Consider the following 24,751-nt stretch of genomic DNA (forward strand, 5'->3'; position numbering starts at 1 on the left):
AGTTTTAGTTCTTTCTTATAGAAAGTACATGGATTATGCAAGGCTAAACGGAGTAAAAAAGTCACATCAGCCAGTTTTCTGAGTGGACGAGCCAAATTTACCTTAGCGATAAAAACCAGGAGCTCTAAGTGGTTCTACAAAGGTTCTACAAAGTTCAGCCTGTGGAGGTTATATAGATAGAAATGTGCAGAAAATCCATTTTAAATCCAGGTTATGAGGTAACAGAATGGTCACAAATACTGTACCAGTGCACTGTTTCTGCATTTTCAGTTGGGTAAGCTGTTGATTCTCTAGTCTCTGTGGTTACAGACGGTCTTCCTCTGTGCAGGAATCCTCTCTACATGACATGAATTCAAGCACAAATCTTACATGTTAGAAAAAGTAATATAAAGTCAATATAAACTACATTAAATATGCATTTCTTTTGCAGCTCATTGTGTTCAACATTTGGAATCTCTTCCTTGCAGTGGGTCTTGATATTCTCAGCACTTAGCCCGTCTTTAAAAAAAGAAGATGTATGGTGTGGATGGAACTTGTGGGATCATCTATACATATATCATCAGCTTCTAATTATTAAATGGCAAATGGCTGTATTAAGCAATAACATGTAGAACTGAGTGTAAATGTATAGCAAACTGAACCAGATGTTAAACAGTCTGGTTAAATGTCGTGTTTATGTCGATTTATGCCTTTTAAACTGTACTTGGCTTTCGGTTGGTTACATTTCTACTGGATATTTAATTATCTTGTGCAGCACAGTGTTTATATGTTAATATGTGTCCCAACTAATTATAACAAAGATATTTGTTTCCGAAGAACAGTAAATAAAACCAGAATGCAATTATTTCCTAATCTTATCAATCAATATGTAATTCCCAGTAGAACATAAACAACATATTAGATGTTGAAACTGAGACATTTTACCATTTCATGTAAAAATATGAGCTGATAGTGAATCTGATGGCAGCAACACGTCTGTAAAAAGTAGTTCCAGGGTGATGTTCAGCATGGTGTAAAAAGTAGTTCCATGGTGATGTTCAACATGGTGTAAAAAGTAGTTCCAGGGTGATGTTCAGCATGGTGTAAAAAGTAGTTCCATGGTGATGTTCAGCATGGTGTAAAAAGTAGTTCCAGGGTGAAGTTCAGCATGGTGTAAAAAATAGTTCTAGGGTGATGTTCAGCATGGTGTAAAAAGTAGTTCCATGGTGAAGTTCAGCATGGTGTAAAAAGTAGTTCTAGGGTGACGTTCAGCATGGTGTAAAAAGTAGTTCCATGGTGAAGTTCAGCATGGTGTAAAAAGTAGTTCTAGGGTGATGTTCAGCATGGTGTAAAAAGTAGTTCCATGGTGATGTTCAACATGGTGTAAAAAGTAGTTCCAGGGTGATGTTCAGCATGGTGTAAAAAGTAGTTCCATGGTGATGTTCAGCATGGTGTAAAAAGTAGTTCCATGGTGATGTTCAGCATGGTGTAAAAAGTAGTTCTAGGGTGATGTTCAGCATGGTGTAAAAAGTAGTTCCATGGTGATGTTCAGCATGGTGTAAAAAGTAGTTCCAGGGTGATGTTCAGCATGGTGTAAAAAGTAGTTCCATGGTGATGTTCAACATGGTGTAAAAAGTAGTTCCAGGGTGATGTTCAGCATGGTGGAAAAAGTAGTTCCATGGTGATGTTCAGCATGGTGTAAAAAGTAGTTCCATGGTGAAGTTCAGCATGGTGTAAAAAGTAGTTCTAGGGTGACGTTCAGCATGGTGTAAAAAGTAGTTCCAGGGTGAAGTTCAGCATGGTGTAAAAAGTAGTTCTAGGGTGATGTTCAACATGGTGTAAAAAGTAGTTCCATGGTGATGTTCAGCATGGTGTAAAAAGTAGTTCCACGGTGAAGTTCAGCATGGTATAAAAAGTAGTTCTAGGGAGACGTTCAGCATTGGGGAAAAAAGTAGTTCCATGGTGAAGTTCAGCATGGTGTAAAAAGTAGTTCCATGGTGAAGTTCAGCATGGTGTAAAAAGTAGTTCCAGGGTGATGTTCAGCATGGTGTAAAAAGTAGTTCTAGGGTGATGTTCAGCATGGTGTAAAAAGTAGTTCCATGGTGATGTTCAGCATGGTGTAAAAAGTAGTTCCAGGGTGATGTTCAGCATGGTGTAAAAAGTAGTTCCATGGTGATGTTCAACATGGTGTAAAAAGTAGTTCCAGGGTGACGTTCAGCATGGTGTAAAAAGTAGTTCCAGGGTGACGTTCAGCATGGTGTAAAAAGTAGTTCCAGGGTGATGTTCAGTGTGATGTAGCATCCCCTCTTCTTCTAACATGTCTGGAAACGTCTGGGAAGTGAGGAGACCAGTTGCTGGAGTTTTAGGAGAGGAATTTTGTCCCATTCTCTCTGTTTCTTCTCCTGTGAAGCCATGCTGTTGGGATGGATGCAGGATGTGGTTCAGCCTCGTCTTGCTGAAATCTGCAAGGCCTTCCCTGAAAGAGACGCAGATGTTGCTCTAAAACCTCCGTGTACTTTTCAACATTGATGGAGGGGTGGGGCCAGATTAGGGAGTGCTTTGAATGTAATGAGGAGAATTTTGAAGTTTATTCTTTGTTTTAAGGGGAGCCAGTGAAGTTGTTGTAAGATGGGGGTGATGTGGTGAGTGGTAGGGGTCCATGTAATGATACGAGCAGTAGAGTTTTGGAGGAGCTGCAGTTTCCAAAGAGACCAAAGAGAAGTAATCGCAGTTGCAGTAGTCAATCGAGGTAACAAGGCTGTGGATGGGGATGGCAGTGTTAAGTGAAAATCTAATTACTACTGTGGTTTACTACTTACTACTAAGAAGAGACTGTCCTTGTATAGCATTACATGATTATTGTACATTTCTTTGTGTATAGTGAGTCCAGTTTTATTATAGAGTCGTTCCAGTTGTCGTCCTTGGGATTTGAGCCGACGGAGGGCAGGAGTGAACCAGGGTGCAGAGCGGGTGAAAGAGATGGATCTGGTTTTCAGTGGAACATGAGTATTCAGAAGAGTATGGAGACTGTTGTTATAGTGGGAAACCAGGTCATCAGGTGAGCAGTTGGCATGTGGACTGGGTAAATTGATGATTTCAGAAGAAAAAGTCTCAATGTTGATGTCTTTAACACAACAGAATGAGATGGTACGAGGGAGAATGGTTCTGGACAGAAGGAGGTTGACATAGAAAGTAATGAGTAATGAGGCAGCATGTGAGGTTTACAGTCAATGGGAGTGATACCAGAACAGCAGACTAAATCCAAGATATGACCTTTACAGTGAGCTGGGAAATTAATGTATTGTTGCAGAACAAAACTTCTTAGACAGGATGAAAAGTCTGTTATTGTCCATATGAATATTAAAGTCACCGAGGACGTTTGCGTTTGGAGACAGAGATGAGAAAAGTGTAAGGAGACTGGAAAAGTCATTTAAAAAGTTCTTGTTATGTTTCCCAGGTGAGGGGCAGGCAGGTGTAAACAAACCCCGGCGGAGCTGACTCGTTGAGCGAGGGACAGTCATTTGGCTGCTGCCAAGTTTCAGTCAGGCACAAGAAGTCTAGCTTTCCATCCACAAGAACATCTTGGATCAGATCCCGTTGCTGCTGAGAGAGCGGATGTTAAGGAGGCCGAAGCTGACGGTGGTGGAATTGTTCTTGGCCGCAAAGTTAGCCGACCTATGCAGGCTGGTCAGGACACTGTGATTAACACCCCGGCCAGCATTACAGGGATGAAGGCGAGTAGTGGACCAAGTTGATTTTATGGAGTAAGAGTCATTGTACTGGAGCTTACCGCGTGATTTACAGTGAATGTATCTCTGGCGGGGCTGAAAGGCGATGTCTGGGTGGATGTCAAGACCAGGTGGTGGCTGTGGAGCGCCAAAGTTTTAAAAGTTCAGCAGCAGAATACTGGAGGAATGCGCCTGCTTGCAGGTGGACAAGGGACACAAGGACCAGCATCCAGCCTTGTCCATGTACACAGAGATTCCTCCTGATCCTCTCAATCTTTTGATATTATACACTGCAAATGGTGGAAACTTCAATGCCTCAGAAACATTTTTCTGAAATTGTTCCACAACTTTTAGACTCAGTTTGTCTCAGATTTTTTAACCTGTCCATCTTTCCATCTGAGAGACTCTGCCTCTCTGAAATGCTCTATTTATACCCAGTCATGTTACTGACGTGTTGCTGATTAACCTGATTAGTTATCAAATGCTCCTCCAGCTGTTTTTGATTTGTATTAATTACTTTTCCATTATTTTGTTGCTCCTGTTGCAGCTTTTAATGGATGTGTATCTGATTCACAATGAGGTCGTCTGTCCCATGAAATGCTGAAATGTCTGAAACGTCTGATATGTTGTTTATGTTCTACTGTGAATAAAATATGAATTAATGAGATTAATAAATCATTGAAATTTGGCTTTCTTTCCATTTTACACAGAGTCCTAACTTCTATAGAAACATCTATCCATATGGAACCTTATTAGTTCTCTAATATTCAATTTTTGTAAAAATTTGTAATTATTAGATTTTTAAGCGTCATTTATTATTTGTATGTTTGAAGACATCTGGCTTGGCTGGACTTTGCTGTTTTATTTGTAAAAACATGTAGATGACAATCTTGCAACCATGACGGGCCATTTAAATAAAAGATGTAATGACTGCTGCTTTGTTTCCTGATGAGAATTCTGATTGCTGCCAACAAAAGTTCAAACAATTGATCAACATTTAAAACAAACAAACTCTCAGTGAAATGCGTTTTATTTGAAAACTCAAGAGAAGTCATATATATCTATTTTGGTTTGACTTTGCAAAGTCAGACACAAGACAATAAATAAAAACATCATAGTTACACAAAGTCTCTTCCTACAGTACAAAAAGGGAAACAAGAGTCACAGTTCTGAAAATTTTCACTGTTGCCTGGAGATAAAATAAGGCTCATGATCAAAGGCACACACGTTAGGAGACATTCACCGTATAAATATGGTTTGACTTTATTCATTATGCGACTGCACCTTAACATTATTCGTGCACATTTTCTTTTTAAAACAGCAGAAAACAGAAATGAAAACTAACAAACAGCGTTGATCAACGTTTATTTGATCATTAATTACATTAAAACCGACTTTGCCTTTTTTAGGCAAATTGTGATTGAAGGTCCTACGACGTCCACCTCAAGCACAGAAGCTCTCCATCATGTCTCTAAAAATAATTATATGTCTTTGCAGATGGCATCAGAACGGAGTTTAGTGTTTTGTTTTTTCTTAAAACTGAAAAAAAAAATGTTAAACGAGAGAAACAACTAAAAAAACTGTCCTGGAACAAGTCTCTGGCTGAGTGTGATCCTCATCTAAACTTTAGGTAGGCTGGTACAGAGTAGTTGAAGAGAAGGAAGTCCATGCGATACAGATTGTACAGCTTCTTCTGATAAAAAGGGCTGATGTTGTGGAAGAACTGGGCCGCCATGTCTCCTGTAGTCCTGGTGCTTTTGGATGAGGTGGGGAAGCTGACCTGGTCCTCCACCCTGGCCAGCTGCAGCACGTAGCGGGAGTCCTGCTCCAGCGTCTCGTATTTCCCCACCACATCGTAGTGGATGAGGCAGGGGTGGCACAGTGAGTGCACCCGCTCCCAGTGTTCGTTGAAGGGCTCCTCTCGCTGCGTTGCTGGGTCCACCAGGTAATACACAAACTCTTCGAAGGAGACGTCGTTTCCTTTCTCCAGAGCTTCTGGCTGTGGGTTGGGCCTGTGCCGCTGTATGATCTTTGTTCCGTAGCGTTTGTGGAAAGCCGTGTTGTAGCTCCGTGTGAACTTGTTTCTGTACGCAGACACTAGTCGCTCAAAGGGTTCGCGTACGAAGACAAACTTCAGGTATGAGCGCAGGCGCTGGTTAATCTGGGAGGTGGAATACTCCGACAGGGTACGGAGGTTTCCTGGGATGTGGGCCTCGTTGGCAGGAATCGCTAGGGGGTCTCTGTGGGCCCCGGCGGCACCCGTCAGAACCATGAGTACTCGCTTCCAGTTAGTGCAGGCCACTTTGGGCACGTAGCAGTACAGCATGCCGTGCTGGTCATCTACGATGACGTGCTTCAGGTCCTCGGGGATGAGGACTCTACGTTTGCGGGTGTAGGAGCGGCAGGCTTCTTCTAACAGCTCCCGTCGACCCTGATGGATGGCCTGTACTGCTGACTCAACCTGCAAAGACAAAAAAAGAAAAAGAAATTCAGCCTCCTTGGACAAAAATAGCTAAAAATAACACTGCAAACATTTTCTTTTCTGTTAAGAGTCAGAAACAAGATGCTAACACAAAAATTCATCACACTAGATGTGTCCACATGGTGATGAGTTTACTTAACTAACTAACTAACCTGCTAACTGTTGATATTCACAGGCCAACCTACCAGCTACTTCTGTTTTTACACTGCGCCTGGTCCAGGTTTCACAGCTGCAGCGTCCACGGTTTTACTGCGTCCAAAGTTTTACAGTGTCCACGGTTTTACAGCGTCCACGGTTTTAAGGCGTCCACGATTTTACTGCACCCTTGGTTTTACAATGTCCACGGTTTTACGGCGTCAACGGTTTTACAGCGTCCACGGTTTTACGGCGTCCACGGTTTTACTGCACCCTTGGTTTTACAATGTCCACGGTTTTACGGCGTCAACGGTTTTACAGCGTCCACGGTTTTGTGGCGTCCACGGTTTTACGGCGTCCACGGTTTTACGGCGTCCACGGTTTTACTGCGTCCACGGTTTTACTGCACCCACGGTTTTACAGTGCCCACGGTTTTGCGGTGTCCACGGTTTTGCGGCGTCCACGGTTTTACGGCGTCCACGGTTTTACTGCATCCACGGTTTTACTGCATCCACGGTTTTACGGTGTCCACGGTTTTACGGCGTCCACGGTTTTACGGCGTCCACGGTTTTACAGTGTCCACGATTTTACAGCGTCCGTGGTTTTACGGCGTCCAAAGTTTTACGGCGTCCAAAGTTTTACAGTATCCACCGTTTGACAGCGCCCACAGTTTTACAGCGTCCACGGTTTCACAACGTCTACCATTTTACAGCATCCAGCGTCCACCTTTTGACAGCGTCCACCTTTTGACAGCGTCCACAGCTTTACAGCGTCTACGGTTTTACGGCGTCCACGGTTTGACAGTGTCCACCGTTAGACAGCGTCCACGGCTTCAGTCGTATATCCTGTCACCAGTCATTTAAACATCATGTGGGTTTTTCTATAAAATGTGGATTTTAAAGACTGACAAATACGCTTTAGGAAAAGTGTAAAATGTGCACGATGGACAGATCTTGAATGCCTAATTTTGACTGCTGATCTATTTTTAGTTTGGATGTTCTGGATCAGATTGTTGTATTCTGTGAAGGGTCGTCAAGAGTAATGACAGGAGGCGATGTCACCTGTCAGTGGGCGGGGCATAATTAGCATATTTATGGTTTTACGCCCACTGAATGAGGAAAAATGTGTAGAATAACATCTCAATAGTATTTCAAGGCATTTTTTTTTCTTTTTCAAAAAAATAAAATGTTACATTTGAGGAACTATTTTTATAGGAACTGCTGAACTGGAACTTTAAACATTAATTTTTAATGTTTATAAACAATAAAACCTGAAAGTATCACCTGTTCAATTCTGAATGAGATTTAAATATCGTCAGTTTGGTTACTTTTCTTTTTAAATTTAGTTTCCCTTTAAAATCAGATGTTTATTTGAGAGAGCTGGTCTGAAAAAAACAAACAAACAAAAAAAAAAAAACGTCTAACAAGGACGTCCTTAAACTTGGTGAAAAACTGACCGTGTAACATTAATTTGGCTGTTTTTCATGCAGCCAAGACAAGATTTCTTGTTCTCTGGTGGTCCAAATAAAACGGCCCACCCATGCAAACCTGCAGACTGTATTAATAAAACAAGAGGTCATCCAGTTCATCTCGGCCTCTCAGTGGCACAAACGCCTTATTTACTCCTTTCATTAACTCAGCCGGGTTCACCACTGCAGCGGTCAGAGCCCCGAAGCTTTCATTTGACGAGCGCCCGCCCAGATGTGTGGCTCTCTGTTTACTGGCATCGGAACATGGAGGACACATCAAACTCATTTATATGTGAATTATTTTTAGCTGGAATCTGAAGATTCAGGAGGAACCTGATAGCAGGAGGAAAAACTGGATCTTTTACTAAAAATAAAGGCAACATAACATAACGCTTTCTCTGAAAGCAGAAAGACGCGTTTTAGTACAGGAACGTTTAAACCTCTTGAATAATGCACCTCATAAGGAGGTTTTCCCTGAAATACAACCAATCCCAGTGATTCTGTGCTTCCTGCAACTAAGTCTATAACAGAAAGGCAGAAAAAAGCAAACTTATTCATAATGTCTTGTTCTTAGATATTTTTCTTTTTTTTTTTAATTTATCAAACACACCACCTGCATGTGACATCTTTTGACGGTACCGACAGATGACGTGTCTGATAAAAAGAAACCGAAAACTGTAGAAAGCCAGAAAATACTTCTTCCAAATACAGCTGTTGATTTAATACAGGGATGTCAAACCTTAGTCCTCAAAGGCTGCTATCCCGCTGGTTTTAGTTGTTTTGCTGCTCCAACACAGTTGGAAATCAAATGGCTCCAACAGTTTGTTACAGTCAGGTGTGTTTGAGTAATTAAACAACTAAAACCTGCAGGACAGCGGCCGTCGAGGACCAAACTTTGACACCCCTGATCTAATGTGCAGTGCTGATTATTTTACTGTTAATTAGAAGAATCCTTCAATATCGTCACTTTCCTTAAAGGATGACGTGTGAACCAGCAGACCAGGAGGGTTAAGTTATTGTTTGTGTTGTTTTCATTCTGTGTTACAGTGATGACGTAAGGATGAGGAAGAATCATTCTCTCCAAACGGATTAAATTATCCTGCAGGTGTGTTGAAGCAGGAATACACTGAAAACTTGCTGGATTGACGGCTCCTGGTACGACTGGACTGAGTAGCCCTAATCTACATGATATATTTTACTTCTATTATCCCACCAAGTCTAAATTAACAATTCAGATTGAGTTTTAATCATGTCAGACAAGTCAAAGAAAAAAATACAAATAAAACATAACGTTATTATATATATATATATATATATTTATTTATTTATATATATTAGAGGCTTTGTGATTAATTAATCTTTCTTAATCCCATTTTAATCACATTGTATAATGATCTTTATTTAGATTAGATTTATTAAGACTATTTTTTAGAATGGTCAGAAATTCAATCCAACTTAAATAAGTACATATTTACACATTTACTTAAATCAAATAGACACTACCTTTTTAATCAACCATTTTACCTGGAAATCAAATGAAAATTCTATGAATTCAGAGTAATAAAAGTTATGTAATATCACTTTCCTGAACTCGCACGTATTCACTGTGACTATCACTAGCACTGTCCCAAGATGGCCGCTCTGCAGGCACGCCTCTACCCGGTGAAGCAGCCTCTAAGTATACATGTCTATGCACGCAGCTATATATATATATAAAAAAAAAAAGTAAAGCAAAGAGTGCAAGCCGTACGGGTGATGTAAGCGCAGTAAGGATCACTTCTACCTGACAATCGGAGTGTTTTCATGCATGCTGATCGCAACAATCGACTTCCCAACAAAGAAATTGTGATCTGACTGTTACCGATCTGGCATGTCGACATGAAGCCTTTTTATTGCAATCTGGCTTTTCATCCGAATACTTGTGTTCATGTAAAAATAGCTAATGACATTAAACAATCAAACTTCCATTTTCAGGGTTAAAATGATCTGAATGTTTGGTAGTTTTGAGCAGGGAAGATTAAAAAGGAATTAAAGCAGCAAAAAAACAAAACAAACATGGATTGTAAAGTTTTAGAGCAGTTCTTTGGAAGTGGACATTTTTGTCTGTAATGACTTCAGATTAAATTAAACTAAGGACTTGGTGTTACTGGTGAGAATTTACTTTGGAAATAAACTGTAAACATGGAAATCATCTTCTTTTTTTATGGGAGAGGGTGTGTGTTTAGAGCACCCAGATGGCTGGCCGCGGTCCTGTTTACAAACCACACAGGATGGAAAAAATAAAGCTTAAAGACCAACGAGCAGCTGTGACTGCAGACCGTGTAGGATGCTGTCTGAAAGGTTTTTCAGATTAAAGCAGCTCAAGACAAACAGCTGGAACTGATTCTCCGCCCAGGTGTCATTCATCCATCTAATTAGAAGAAGAAATAGGAAACATTACAACATATTCAAACCTCAAATGATAGGAAACCTTTGAGGCCTCATCCCAGTGTGCATGGAGGGGAAACCGTCACTGACTAAAGCATGTCTGATGGACTGTTTTAAGAAAAAGATGCAAAAAGATGGAAGATCAGAGCATGTGCTGAATGACGAGGCCTGTTTGAGTCTGGCTGCAGGAGTGATTTAACCTCAACATGTAATATCTGGTGTGTGTGATTTTGTTTAAACTAACAATATTATTTTTTTCTCACCTCATGTAAACCCGCTGTAGATAGACGACTTCTATTTGTTTAATCCAGATCTTTGTCTAAATATGATCTGAAGTAGTTATCATAATAAAGCCAAAAGAGTCATTTTAACAATCAGACACATAAATAAAACCGATTTATTTCAATAGTGAAGCTTTAAATTTAGCATCAGTTCATCAACATCATCATTTTCCAAGTTTCATTAGAATCTCCTCTTCCTCAGTCCAACATACACCGCAGCTACTCATCAAAAGATTATTGATCTTCTACAACAAAAAACGGTCCCCGTTTCCATCCTAAGAGCCTTCCGGTTTACTCCTCTCAGAGAAGCTTTAAGTGCAGCAGAATAAAGCAAAAAGCACAAGCAGCTGGAGGTAACTGATGTCTGGTTTTTATGGCAACTCGACCTTCCTTCTGCTCAGACTTAATGACAAGCAGCTGTTAGAGGTGCTTGGACAGGACCGTGTCTCGGATGAATGTTGGCATGTATTGACGTGTAGGGAGATAAAGAGCCACTAATCAAAGAGGCTCAGCAGGAAGCTATCACCAGAACAGCTCCATCCATCCAGCAGCACAACTAAATCCATTTAGACTGGGCGAGCTGTTTCAAAGCTGGCCGAGTTATCTGGGTGCTTTTAGTAAGCAAGTCGGGTAACAAACAGTAGGTACGGTCGTTCCTGCAGTTAACCCATTCAGACAGTAAACCTGAGGGTTTTCTGGGAAAACCACACAACCTTTCATTTCTCTGCCTGTTAAGTAAATATAAATGTGAAATAAATGCCGTTTAAGAGGTTAAATATTCAGTTTTTACTGAAGTTATGGAGTTTGGTCATATGGTAATCTTTTTACAAGACTCATTAACATGTTCGTAAACCACAAAATTAGTATTCTCCGTAAGTTAAAAGGACGGACCAGATGGTTCTACTTTGCATTCAAATGCCTGAAACGAGGGAAAGTTATGCATGCATGAATGAGTGAAAACAAATAATAATAATAATAATAATAAAATAATTAAAGCTGCAAGCAGCAATGAAGGCCCTCGCACCTACGGCGCCGCTCCGGCCTACTGCACCGCCCCGGCCTACTGCACCGCCCCATCAGCCGGCAACCTCCTTCCTACAGCACGGCCGCTCTCGCTCCTGCAGCCGTATGCCCATTCTTCCAGAGGTTGTCTGCATTAAGGGGTGATTTTCCTCATGAGAGGATCATCTTGCACCTCAGTCTGAACAGTGATGACATCTGAAGCGTTCATGACCTTGTTTCTTACAAACTGTGCTGAATTCTCAGAAACCGGAGCATGATTTTATCAAGAGGAAAATCCCACGTGGCCACTGGGTGGCGCTATACTTGTTTGTCATGTAGAACCATGTTCAGGTTGGAACTCTAATGAGAACAGGAAAATATTACCTCCATAGGTCAACTGACGGCAGAGTTAGAACCACTTCCTGTTTAATGGCGAATGATATAACCATCACAAGAAGCCATTTTAATCATGATGCTGCAAGAAGTCAGTCTTATTTTCAACCATGAGTTCATGAGGATATTAATGAGTTTGAATTGGTTTTACAGGAATTAAAGGGTTAAAATGGGGGCACTTCCTGTTCCCAGGAGGCGGGGCTATGGCATTGACAACATCAGGACATGAAGAGGCTTTTTTGCTTGTCCTGGCATGTTATATAAATATGCCACTTTTCGTAAATGTCAGTCAAAGCAGTGGTTGGTGCTGATAGATTAAATATTTATAGGGGGAGCTATAGAGCCGTATTACCAAATATGTCTATTTGAATCAGTTCCAGGCCGTTTTGGCAGCTTTGCAATCAAATCTCTATGAGGAGATAGATTTTAAAAGATGTCAGTAAAACACCAAAATGGCAACTTTGACCCAAAATGGCCGACTTCCTGTTGGTTTTAGGACATACCTCCAAGAGGATTTTTTGTTTGCCTGAGCCTTTAGAATATGTGTACCGGATTTCGTGAAGATTGATGACGTGCGGTGGCGGGGCATCATAAATAGGTGGCGCTCTCGTTCAATTTTGCCCGAACAGTCCCGAGCACCCCAAAATACGTAAATTTACGCATTCCTTTGGGGGGTTAAGCAAAATTTGGTGAGTTTTCAAGGATGTTCAGGCCCCCAAAAATGTGATTTACTTTTAAGAAGAATCTGGTCCATAATTAAATTATCCTCACATTCTCATTCTCTTACAGTTACACATGCACAAACTCAAGCCACACACTTATGCAACCACACATTTTTGCATCTTAACAGGAAGTGTTTGAGCTGTACTGAGATTCCAGTTAAAGAAGAGAGGAGGAAACACAAATGGAAAGATGATTCAGTGACTTTGAGTGTGCTAGTAAAAGTACAAGTATTGTTTGACGTAAGAAAAAGTGAATGAATGAACCTTATTGTCAAAGCAACATTAAAATCCAACAGAAAACATTTCATCATCAGTCTGGAGTGTTTATGTCTTTTAACAGGGCTGTAGGGGATGTTGTGGAAAGTAAGTTTGAGTCATGATAGTTAAGCTCAAAACCACCTCAGAACTGGAAAGAAATGTGTAGTTATTTCAAAGGAGAAGAAATGTAGGGTAAATTTAATTTTCTATAGCCACAAATTATGCTCGCATCTAATTTGATTTAACACAAGTAGTTCATACATGAAATAACTTGGAAATGTGTCTCTTTAACCCAAATACTTTTTCTTTTTCAAAGAAACCTAAACACCACTAAAAACGCCCTAAGTCTTTGCTGTCTTTAACCTGTTAGTGCGTAATTTCTATTTTCCTCTTTTCTCTCAGTGTGTACAGATACTTTTAATACTCTGCTGCTTGTTTCTTCTTCCCTACGTAATTATCCTTTTGTATTATTTATATTCAAATTTAAATAATTATGCCCAAGTTGTTAAACTAATAAGCTTCTCAAGCTGATTTAATACCATTTAATAGTTGTCAAACAACAAGTTATTTTGCAGAGGCAGAGAAATATCTTGACACTATGGACCCTGATGACTATAATTACAAGCAAAGTGCATGAGCTTTTCTCAGCATCTGGGGCAGCTTTGTGGTTAGTCTGTGTGTGTGCTAATTTTTTATTTCTGGATGATGCTTTGTGGTTGTGTTTCTGTCATTACACAAGGTTTTCTGACCTTGTCTTGGGAATTTATAGAACTGCTTTGGGTCAAATATATATATATAAAAAAAATTCTTAGCTGTGAATAAAACCATTCTGGTCAATGCACCTTATGTGTGTGTGTGTGTGTGTGTGTGTGTGTGTGTATTTGGGAGCTGAAACAAATTAACAATACATGTTTTAAAATAAAATATATTTACAAATATAAAATCTTTCTTTAAAGTTTTTATTTTAATATATTTTTAATATATTAAATACATCTCCTCCCTAAGCTGCCACCTTACTGCAGTGCAGATGCGCCTGTTTTGTTGGTCTGTGTCTATGGGCCTAATTGGGATTACCGTTTTGTGACAAGACTATTTACATCAGTTGCTGATCTGGAGAACCACCATATAATTATTGGTGGCGACTTCGGTTTTGCACAGGACCCACTGTTGGACACAATCAATGCACTTTTATTAACAGTGCATATGTGTGCACTTTTCATAAAAGTAAATTATCCCATTTACAGCAAAGTCTTCGATAGCATTTCTATAGGCCATAGATACTGTCAGATCATCCGCTTTGATGAATAATATTATATTATATGAATTATATGAATATGTATAAAAGTGATCAAGGTTTGAGTTCAAGACTTTGTGACTGACGACTGAGGAGAGACGATAGGTCTGTGGTCCCTTTCCTCCAGGAAGGCGGAGTTCTTTAGTTGGAAGCACTGGATGTTTTAACTCTGTCGGATCGGCAGGCCTGGGCAAACAGAGCACTATGACATGAGGACTATTACAAAAGAGTCCTCTCCTTAATTTGGAGTCTTGCATTTGTTCTTCACAGTGGATTTCATGAACTAATCTAGTGAGAAGACTTTCTGTAGTGTCACCCTTGCTAGGAGGTGGTAGGAGACAGAACCTACCCAGGTTTCCCTTGTTGCTTTTTGTGGATTGACAGTTGTCACATTTTGTGACTTTGTTTACCAGCAAAGTTGATTGAATCCCACACGTATTCACCCAAAGCATAGCATATTGTAATAAATAAGCCAAGCTGCTTTGCTTGGCCAGATATTTTGCTGGTATCTTTGCACTTATTTCTCTCAAAACCAGGAAGATTTCATGTGGAGGGAAAGCTCTTCCTGGTTTGAGTAAGGCTGATACAAAGAATTTTCTAAATATGGGTGTTTCTGATGAAGCTGCCCATAACTCCTTGAGTTCGCTGTGCACTTTCATTTTTGTGGCATACAGCTGCATAACAGACTGCAGCAATGAATTCATAAAGCTATTGTTAAACGTGTTTGAAAACTTGCAGAAGTATAAGGTAGGGTCTATGAAGGAGCCTTCTTCTACGTACTCTACTACGTAATCCATGTCATCATCTGGGACATCTCTTCCAGATGTATCCTGTCTGGGTGGAGTCCTTGGCTGGGAAGAAACCACAGCTAATAAGGGGGTTTCTCCAAGTCCATTAACATGTTTCTTCTCTACCATCATAGCACCCCTTATATCAGTCTTCCCCAACAGGCTTCCTTGTGTGGTTGGGCTAATACTCAGGTATCCGGTTGGAAATTGTTGGACAGAAGTTTCCACATGTCTTGTTGTGGTGTCTTCGTGTCCATTAGTGATTCTCTCCTGTTCCACAATGTTACCTGTTAAGAAAACCGTGTCTTGTGTGGCTGTGGACACAGCACATTTCTCTCTAGAATCCTTGATAGTCTTGAGATTTCATTGTACCTGCACAGATTCAAGACACCCTGTACCAGATGCAGCAAAGCAGCCCAGAACATAACAGAGCTTCCTCCATGTTCCACAGTAGGGACGGTGTTCTTTTCTTCATATGCTTCATTTTTCCATCTGTAAACATAGAGCTGATGTGCCTTGGCAAAAAGTTCCATTTTTGTCTTTTATGTATAGCATGTAGAACACGTGTGCCGATTTTCATAAAGATTGATGATGGGCGGTGGCGGGGCACCATAAATAGGTGGTGCTCTCATTCAATTTTGCCTGAACAGTCCCAAGCACCCAAAATCTAAAATTTTTCACATTCCAATGTGGGGGTAGGCAAAATTTGGTGAGTTTTCGAGCATGTTCTGGCTCCCAAAAAGGCAATTCATTTATGAGAAGAATAAGAAGAAGCGGAAGAAAAATAATAAACGCTTGCATTTCAACAGGCCTTTACACCTAAAAATAATAAATAAATTAATAATAATAATAATAATAATAATAGTAATAATGATGATGATGATATCCTGTAAACCTGTTTGTCCTCATTGTTAAAGTGAAAATTGTTTATGAATAACCACAGTGATTCAGATCTTATCGAAGCAGCTTTAGAGGAGTCAGTGGCTCGTGTGGTAGAGTGAGTTGTCTAATGAGTGGAGGAAGGTTAGAGGTCTAAATCCCGCTCCCCCACATAATCTGTCATTACGTTCTTGGGCAAACTATATCACCGAATGTTCTGTAGCGTTATTATTATTTATGTGCGAACGGGTCATTAATTCCTCCTGAAGCTGGACAGCAGCCTGCAGTCTGGTCCCATTAACGCATCAGGACCAACATCCTGGTGGTGTCATGGCTAAAGAGGAAAGTGGTACACTGCAGGATAAATGTTCATCTCTTTACATGCTGAACCTTCTCCAATAGGGATGGGCAACTCCGGACCTTGAGGGCCACTATCCTCCAGGTTTTTGATATTTCCCCATTTCAACACCTTGAGTTGTTGGAAAAAAGTGTGAATAAAATCAAACTAGTATGTTTTTCTGTCTTATTTTAGAGTTGTTCATCTGAGGTCATGTTAAGAACCACCTGGTATGGTCCAGATCCCTTTTCCTTTTTTAAACCATTATTATGTCCGGATACATAAATGTTTATGTGGAGAAGCAGCACTTAGCTGTTATGCGGCAAACAAGCGGAACAAGCTGCCAGTGGAGATTAAACTTTTACCAGGTTTAAAACAATCATTTTCTCATACACATATGCATGAAACCTGCACCATATCTGTTACCTGGCCTAGACTGTTTTAGCTTATAATAACTTTCATTTATTCTGCATATTAAGTTTTTATGTACTTTTTAATATTCTTCTGCACCCTGCTGTAATGCCTTTTAATGTCACGTACATAAACGTGATCTACAAATAAACTTGCCTTAAACCTGAATGAAGGATTTCCTTCTTTTATAATAACTGTGATCATGACTCTGGAACTAAACAAAAATAAGTTATATGACTGGATGTTCGGTGTCATTTAAACTGCTGGAAGCTGTTTCAACTCATTTATTACATATCTTGACTATTTTAATAATGTTGCTTCATACCATGGAAATGCCTCCATAATCATGACTCAGCACTGATGTTCGAGGCCTTTCATCCTCTGCAGTCAGACAGCAGATATACGGAGTCATAAATCTGGTTTAATTCAACAAAGACCTTTTTATGTGATGTAATAAAACCACACCGAGTTGTTTTCAACATGAAAAACATAACAGCTGTCAGGAGGGATTAAGACGTTTATTAGATGAAATCCATCTGCACTCGATGGTGATCAAATAAGCCATGCTTTTTTTTCTGGAACTCACCTCCTGCTTCCAAAGGTCCAAACACAACACTGAAGCACACGTTATAGCTTGGAGGCAAAACATTAAAATTTTATTTGATGCAAATTACACTTATCAGACTCTACAAAGCAGGTATACTTAAATGATTGTAAGGGCCGGGGTATACTTGCTGTTAGCAACGTGTCTGTGTACGTATCATGGCTACCACGCGCTCCGAGCCTTCATTTGGCTCATTGGCTGCTCGCGTTAATGACGTGATCTCATTTTTCAGAAGACCCCAAGAGATACCAGGTTTTAAAGATGGCTGAGCCCAGAACCACATGTAGTCCATTGTTGTCTGAATTAAAATTCTTTATATTTTGCGTCTGTTCTAAGGATGGAGGTATCAGGTTCCGATACCAACTTAATTCATGGTTTGGAAATTTCCGATCCAACCTGGTGAAATTTCCGATCCATTCATTATGTCTACAACATTGGCGAGGCGTTGTGTATGAGACACGCCTCCATTCCGGAAATCCGTTCTGCAGCTTGCAGCAGGTTGGCACTGAGAGCACTCAGGTTAGCGAACTTTTCCACTCAACATGTCCGCAGCGTGGAAATATTTTTCAGTCGAAACCCCCAAAGCAAGACAGCAACATGCAATGTTTGCAAAGCTGTTGTTCTGAGAGGTAAAACCTCCGTCGCGACGTCCAACGCCACTAATTTAATCAAACATTTAGAAAAAAGCACTACTTGAAAGAGCACAAGGACTTTTTAGCCAGCAGGGAGAAAGAGAAAAAGAGCCGGGGCCAGTTTAGCATACTCATTAGAGTAGCATACATCACGCTAACGCGCATGCGGGTTAGGGTTAGGGTTAGGGTTTGGGTTAGGGTTAGGTGCAGTCAGTTTTAACTAGAGAATCTATATGCGTGTGTGTCTGTGCACGTGTTTGTGTGTGTGTGTGTGTGCACGTGTCTGTGTGTGTCTGTGAAGGTCTGTGTGTGTGTGTCTGTGTGTGTCTATGTGGGTCTGTGACTGTGTGCATGTGGCTGTCTGTGTGCAAAGTAAGATTTGCTAAACACCATGTCACGCCTTAATTAAGCTTAGTCAGTTCGCCTTCAGTGCCAAACCTGCTGTTTGAAGGGTGCTGCTAGATGCACGCTGTTACTGATGGTGTTTACAGTATACTTATTGCACTTTTTCTTTTATTTAAAATATTTGACATCGCAGGCGGGAAGGAAAACCTTTGGAAGAAACTCTGTTTCAACCACAGTAATGAGGATCTGTGTATAGTAGCGCGCCATGAAAGCTGCACCCCTTCTTGCTGCTGACTCTCTACTTTAAATCCTATTTCTTCTAAAATTTTATACATTAATTATCATTTTGCAAGTATTTTTCTATTTGGTATTTTTATTTGCCCTGGTCAGAAACCACTTACACACTGTCTATTGCACTATTGAAAGTGAATGTCAGTGTCCCATAAAACAAGTCAGAACCACAGAGTTTTAAGGTAGACACTTATGTAATGCTGCTTTTGGTGGATTCACACCCAATAGTACAATAGACTTGATACGATCGAGGGTTGCAACAGCCGGTCCGAGGTTGCTTTCACATTACATTTTCTCAAACTGGACCTTTAAAATAACGTATTCATCTGTGTTCCCCTCTTTGCCAGAGGTGGTGCTGGATCAGACAAAATATGAAGTGTTTAGTCATCGTAGGAGTGCACAGGGATGTGGTTTCTCTGAACTTCTGTGTTGACTTAGCAACAGAAACAGGAGTGCATGTTTAGACGGGACTGACCTGGTCACCATCGTACAGCGTCTGTAGTGGACTCCTCCTCGACTTCTGCAGACTGCTTCTTTCTCCCAACGGCTCCGAGGCTGAGGAAACAAAACGCCAAAACCATTAGACTCAATAATAAAGCACTGAAATAATGCTTCCTACTATTTATTTAACTTCTCAAAGCGGTCTACAGAAAAGAAACCTACAAAACCATCATATGAAACATGGTGAATATATGGATTTCACCTTTTAATCCCTTTGAATTCAGGGAAAATGAGTCTATAATTAAAAATGTTATATTGACATTACAATCAAATTATTAATACAGAAAATGCAAAAGTAAAAAAATGTGCTGTGTTCAACGTTCAAGAAATTCAAACTTTTGCTTTTATTCTCTTTAATTCATAGATTTAAAATGGAAGCATTTTCAAAAGAAGTAATTCACATGAACAAAAACAGCACAGCTTCCGAACGTTTTATTTTGGCCCATGTAGCAGGTCAAAAAGCTGCTGAACTAATGTATAATCAGTCAGAACAGAAAGCAGTAAACATGAAGCCAAACAGCAGAAAAATGTCATGTGGGAGCAAAATAAATTAACTTTAATGCTTCGTTGTTTTATCTGCTTCAGCTGCTTTTGTAGTATTCGATAAAACATATTGTTGCAGAGCGTAACGTCATTTTCTACATTTAAAACGTTGTTTTTGTTTTTTTTTTCATTTTCTGTGGCCTGAGAGGAAGAAGAAACACAAGCCGGGTGACCTCGATAAGGTCAGAGTATGTTAAATAGACTGAGTTGTTGTTTGTATGTATGAGCTTTCAGCTTTCAGTTATACAGACTGGGCGGAAAGTTTAAGTTTCACTGCCTGAAACCAGAATCTAACTCAGATAAAACATGTTGAATCAGAGTACAAGTGCAGCTTTGTGAGAGAATCAAGACATGTGACTGACGCTGCTCTCGTTTCCAATACAAAACATCTCTGTACAACTGATTTCTGCAAACAGTTTTTGAATAAACTTATAACCGAGTAAAAATCTCAATGGTTGAAAACTTTATCAAAATGACTGATTTCCACCAACCCCTCTCACATACCTGTCCATTAAAGGGTTCATTTTAAGAATGTTTCCAAAACGCATCAAAACTTTAATTTGTCTCTCTTTAATTAAATGTAAATCGTAATTTCATAAACATAAGCACAGAAGAAAAGATTTTCAGAAGCCAACTTAAAGCAGCACTGCTGACCTTTGGTCTGTTTTCGTACTCTGAGCTCTGTTCAGCCAGTAAAAGTCAGTCTGATCTCAACTCGTCTTTTCTCTTGCTCTGTCCCTTTCTTTCTTTCCCTCTCTTCCTCTGATGCTGTTTTCCTGCATTTCTTTGATGAATCAGGCATGGTGCGTGTTTGCAATAGATAGTGTTGATATCCAGTTGCTAGAATGTGACGCAGTGTCATCAAGCCAAACGCAGGTGTAATGTGATGCTCCAGGAAAAGTTGTGAAGTGGGGTTTCTCAGTCTCAGGATGCTGCAGGGCATCGACAGCTAAAGGAATGTGCAAAATGAATGTCAGTGTCCCATAAAACAAGTCAGAGCCACAGAGTTTTAAGGTAGACACTTATGTAATGCTGCTTTTGGTGCATTCACACCCAATAGTACAACAGACTTGATACGATCGAGGGTCGCAACAGCCGGTCCGAGGTTGCTTTCACATTGCATTTTCTCAAACTGGACCTTTAAAATAATGTATTAATCTGTGTTCCCCTCTTTGCCAGAGGTGGTGCTGGATCAAGAAATACTAAAGAATAAAATAAGACAAACAATAAAGAAGAAAACTGGCTCATTTATTGGCTAAAGCAGGACAACTTAGAGAAAAACACGGAGGTGCGTCCCAGTGGTTTTAGGTCGACCATATTTCTATAAAAAAAAAAAAATCAGACAGCAAGACATTTCTCCAAAGCCCCGTGGATCCCCTGTGCTCTTTCAGGGAATGCCTTGATAGTTTAGCCTTTCCAAACAAGGATGTTTCATGACTCAAAATCCAAAATCATGCATGAAAGTTTAAAAAAAAAAAATCTCAATGCAAGACTGCAAAGAACATTGGCTGTTCAAAATCAACAGGGACAAAAAAATAAATACTTCTAAAAAATTCATGTTTGGGGGGCTGGAGGCCAGCGTTGGATGGCTGTGACCTTTGAACCTCAGCAGATCTATGAGAAAGTGTGATGCAACCAAGATCAATGCAGTCACGTGAATTCAGGAGCGCTTTAGAAAAATATTTTCAGCTGGATCCAGATATGTAATCCAGATATGCAATCTAAAACATGACTAAACATGACATGACTAAGCACATCAAGGGTAAAAGATCTGATGTCTCAGCAGGACCTGGAAAAACTAGTCCAGCTTTCATCTTTAGTCGGCTTGATTATTGTAACAGTGTCTTTACAGGTTCTACCTATAAAATTAATTAGACACCTGCAGCTGATCCAGAACTCTGCTGCTCCAGTCCTCACTAAAACCAAGAAAGTGGACCACATCAGTCCAGCTCTGAGGTCTTTACACTGGCTGCCGGTCCGTCAGAGAATAGACTTTAAAGTTCTGCTGCTGGTCTAGAAAGCTCTGAATGGTTTAGGACCAAAATACATCAGTGACCTCTTGACCCAGTATGAACCTACCAGAACCCTCAGGTCATCTGGATCCAGTTTCTTATCAGTTCCCAGAGTCAGAACCAGACATGGAGAAGCTGCATTCAGCTTCTATGCTCCACATGTCTGGAACAAACTCCCAGAAAGCCTCAGATCAGCTGAAACACTTTATTTAAATCCAGGTTAAAGACCCACCTGTTCTCTGCTGCATTTCAATAGTTTTTATTTAGAGTCCAGATCTGCATTTGGTTCTTTTACGCTGAAATCTTAACTTTATTTCGTTATCTGAGCGTTTTCCTGTTGTTTTTATGTAATCAATTTTATCTTTTTTAATTTTTGTTTTTCTTTATTTGTTATTATATATATATATATTTTTTTTCTCTTTCCCTGCACCTTGCTGTAATGTTTTTATGTTTTATGTACATGTCTTGTACATGAAATGTGCTATACAAATAAATTTGCCTTGCCTAAGCAAAGAAGAGGTCAGATATCAGCTCAGAGATTCTGCCAAGATATTGCGCCATTGTCCCGTTTTCTACATTTTTTCAACAATTTCATATGGGTGTCAAAAGTCCAACAACATTGTTTTCAAAGTGTATTACCCCAAATTCAGCCTTGGTCCTTAATTTTAGTCATTCCCAATCAGAATCAAAATCAGAAAACTTTATTAATCCTGGAGGAAATTGTGTGCACACAGTCGCTCCATGACAAATAAAGAAAGGATAAGATAAAGATAAAAATCACAAAAAAAAATTACAAATTAGTTACAATATCTATATAATCAGATACAGGATAAATCCTGGCAGTAAGTACTATGTACAGTATTATCAATATGATAGACAGTAAAATGTAAATGTAGTGCAAAGTGTAATTGTATAACAGTGGATGTTGTTGCTGTATGGAGGAGCTGTACGGTGTGATGGTCGCAGGTAGGAATGATTTCCTGTGTGGTTCAGCGGAGCATTGAGGTGGTATCAGTGAACTACTCCTGACACTGATCAGCAGGTCGTGTAGCGGGTGGGAGGTATTGTTCAGTGTTGTCTTTATTATGGACAACATTCTCTTGTCCGACACCACGGTCCGAGGGTCCAGCTCCATCCCCACAACGTTACTGGCCTTGCAGTAACATTGCAGATCAGTTTGTTCAGTTTGTTTGTGTCTGCAAATGTGGCTCAAATGAGCTCTACTGAGAACCGACTGTTTCTGTGTCTGAACCTTTCAATGTTCATGAGTGGTGCCTGTCCACGACCCTGTCTGGTAGAAGATCTGGTGCCCGCTCTTTGATTTTAGAAGGCAGGCTCAGCTAGCTTATGTAACTGTCATGTTCAGCGTGTTACTTTGTTCATTAGTTCAGCTAAGAAAAAATATTCTGCTATTGTAGGTACTGTTTTCCATTGCATGTGTGTAAGGACGGAGTCATACAGGACTGATGTTGCCATGGCGACCCACGGCAGTTTCACCATACCTTGAGAAAGAGAGCGCAGAAATATTCTTGGAAAACTCAAAATATGTTGTGATTATGGTGATTTTGCTTTTGCCCGACTGTTTTTTGTGCCCGTACTTGTTGCATTACGTGCAGTGCCTGATGCATGTAATGGGAACAGCAGCCCGACTACATGCACACTGCCGCTGTGCACAATGCATGAGCCCTCACGTTATATAAGAAGACAGCTAAGAGCTCACTGGAGCTGTATTTTTATGAAACTGCTGTATTTCTCTTTACAGATTAGGCTCCTGTCTTCTGTCCCTGTTTCTGTTAAAGACGGACTGCATAACCTTCAGACCTGAAAACTCTGCTTTCTGGAGCCGTCGCTGCCCAGCTGCACTATACAACGTTTTCTTCTGGGACACCACGGGACGTTCGCTCTTTGCACTGCATCACATGTTAGCATGGACCAGCTGTTTTGAAGGCATACTGTGGCTGATTCAGCAAAGAAATGCAAGAAGACATTATCAGTGGAAGAAAGAAAAAGAAAGCGAGAAAAAGAACAAGATGCAAGATGGATGCTGGATGCTGGATTAGCCGTCGTTAGGGGGCACGTCACGGAGAAAATGGTAAAAGTTCTGTAGCACCTCTTTAACCCAGCTGTCTCACTGCTGGACGTTTAACTCCTGAGTTTATAGCACACAGGTGACGCATTTGCCGTGGACTGAAGTTCTGATTTTGACAAAATGCAAACCAAAATCTTAAATTTTCGGTCCATCCTTATATGAGACATGGACAGACAAACAGACGGCTGACTGGTCTTTGACTCACTATTAGGAACAGCAGGAGACTCAAATTATCCAGTAATTTGCAAAAAACTCCAGCTAGAGCTCAGTGTGTAAGACTTTCAGAGTGATTCCTCATCCTTGCACTCATCACATGCTGTTCCCGCCAGCTGCAGATGTCCGTAGCGCACACACAGCGCGCACACACAGAGCGCACACACAGAGCAGAGTTTTATCTGCTCCACATGCTGCCGTCCTGTGGGTACAGATGTTCTTCTTAATTTAAACACATCTTCGTTGGATTGGTTTGCTTAAGTTTTTCTTTTATCTACACTTAGCACAAAAAGTAAGATAATGAGTGTTTGATTATTTCTTAAGTAATATTGATTCCTGGTAACAAATTTGGCATCATTAGAAAGCCTGTTTATTTATAAGAGAAATAAATAAATAAATTATTTTTCACAAGTATAATATGTAAAAAACAATTAAGAAACTAATGCTGCTGTTGCATTATTTATATTATTTTTTTGTTTTTATGTGCTAAGCTTTTATGTATATTTGTGTGCAGGCTTTAAGTTTCTCTGGTTTGTTATGTGATTCCTCAAAAATCAACATCATCAAAAAGAAAGAAAAACTTAAAAAAATAAAATACATTTATATTTTATGTGTGTAAACGTAGCTCAGAAACTAAAGTTGCTGTTACTCTGACTTATAAAAAATTGTTTTATTTTTCCTTTTTATAGAAATAAATTGTCTTTCTACTGATAAAGGATGAGATACGAGTTAATCATGAGGACAGAAACTAGTTTTATGTTTTTATTGTCATTAGCATAAAATGAAAATAGTAGAAATCAACGTTATAAATTCAAACTGGAAATAATTAAACTAGGGTCAGTAGAAAATCAAGTTTTCTCCCTTTGGGGCGTTCATCCTGCAGTTCATCAAAACAAAACAGTTCAAAATGAAGATATAATCAGCAATAACCCAGCGA

At 40.0% G+C, this 24,751-nt stretch overlaps 1 protein-coding gene and 1 long non-coding RNA gene across 2 annotated transcripts in view; one reads left to right on the forward strand and one right to left on the reverse strand.

The window, feature by feature from the left end:
• Positions 1-993: 993 nt before the first annotated feature.
• On the forward strand, positions 994-3,094 carry LOC121635487. Its single transcript, XR_006009468.1, has 3 exons — positions 994-1,022; positions 2,413-2,415; positions 2,883-3,094. It is a non-coding gene; the product is annotated as an uncharacterized LOC121635487 (long non-coding RNA).
• A 1,627-nt stretch (positions 3,095-4,721) lies between these two features.
• LOC121637299 (carbohydrate sulfotransferase 11-like) overlaps positions 4,722-24,751 on the reverse strand; it is a 35,582-nt gene continuing 15,552 nt past the window's right edge. Inside the window, exons 2-3 of the mRNA XM_041981354.1 lie at positions 18,932-19,011; positions 4,722-6,168 (exon numbers count right to left, since the gene is read on the reverse strand). Coding sequence (XP_041837288.1) covers positions 5,323-6,168; positions 18,932-19,011 — 926 coding nt within the window. The 3' untranslated portion in view covers positions 4,722-5,322. The remainder of the gene's footprint in view (positions 6,169-18,931; positions 19,012-24,751) is intronic.

This window comes from Melanotaenia boesemani, chromosome 3 (assembly GCF_017639745.1).
Source record: "Melanotaenia boesemani isolate fMelBoe1 chromosome 3, fMelBoe1.pri, whole genome shotgun sequence".
In the NCBI taxonomy this organism is placed as follows: domain Eukaryota; kingdom Metazoa; phylum Chordata; class Actinopteri; order Atheriniformes; family Melanotaeniidae; genus Melanotaenia; species Melanotaenia boesemani.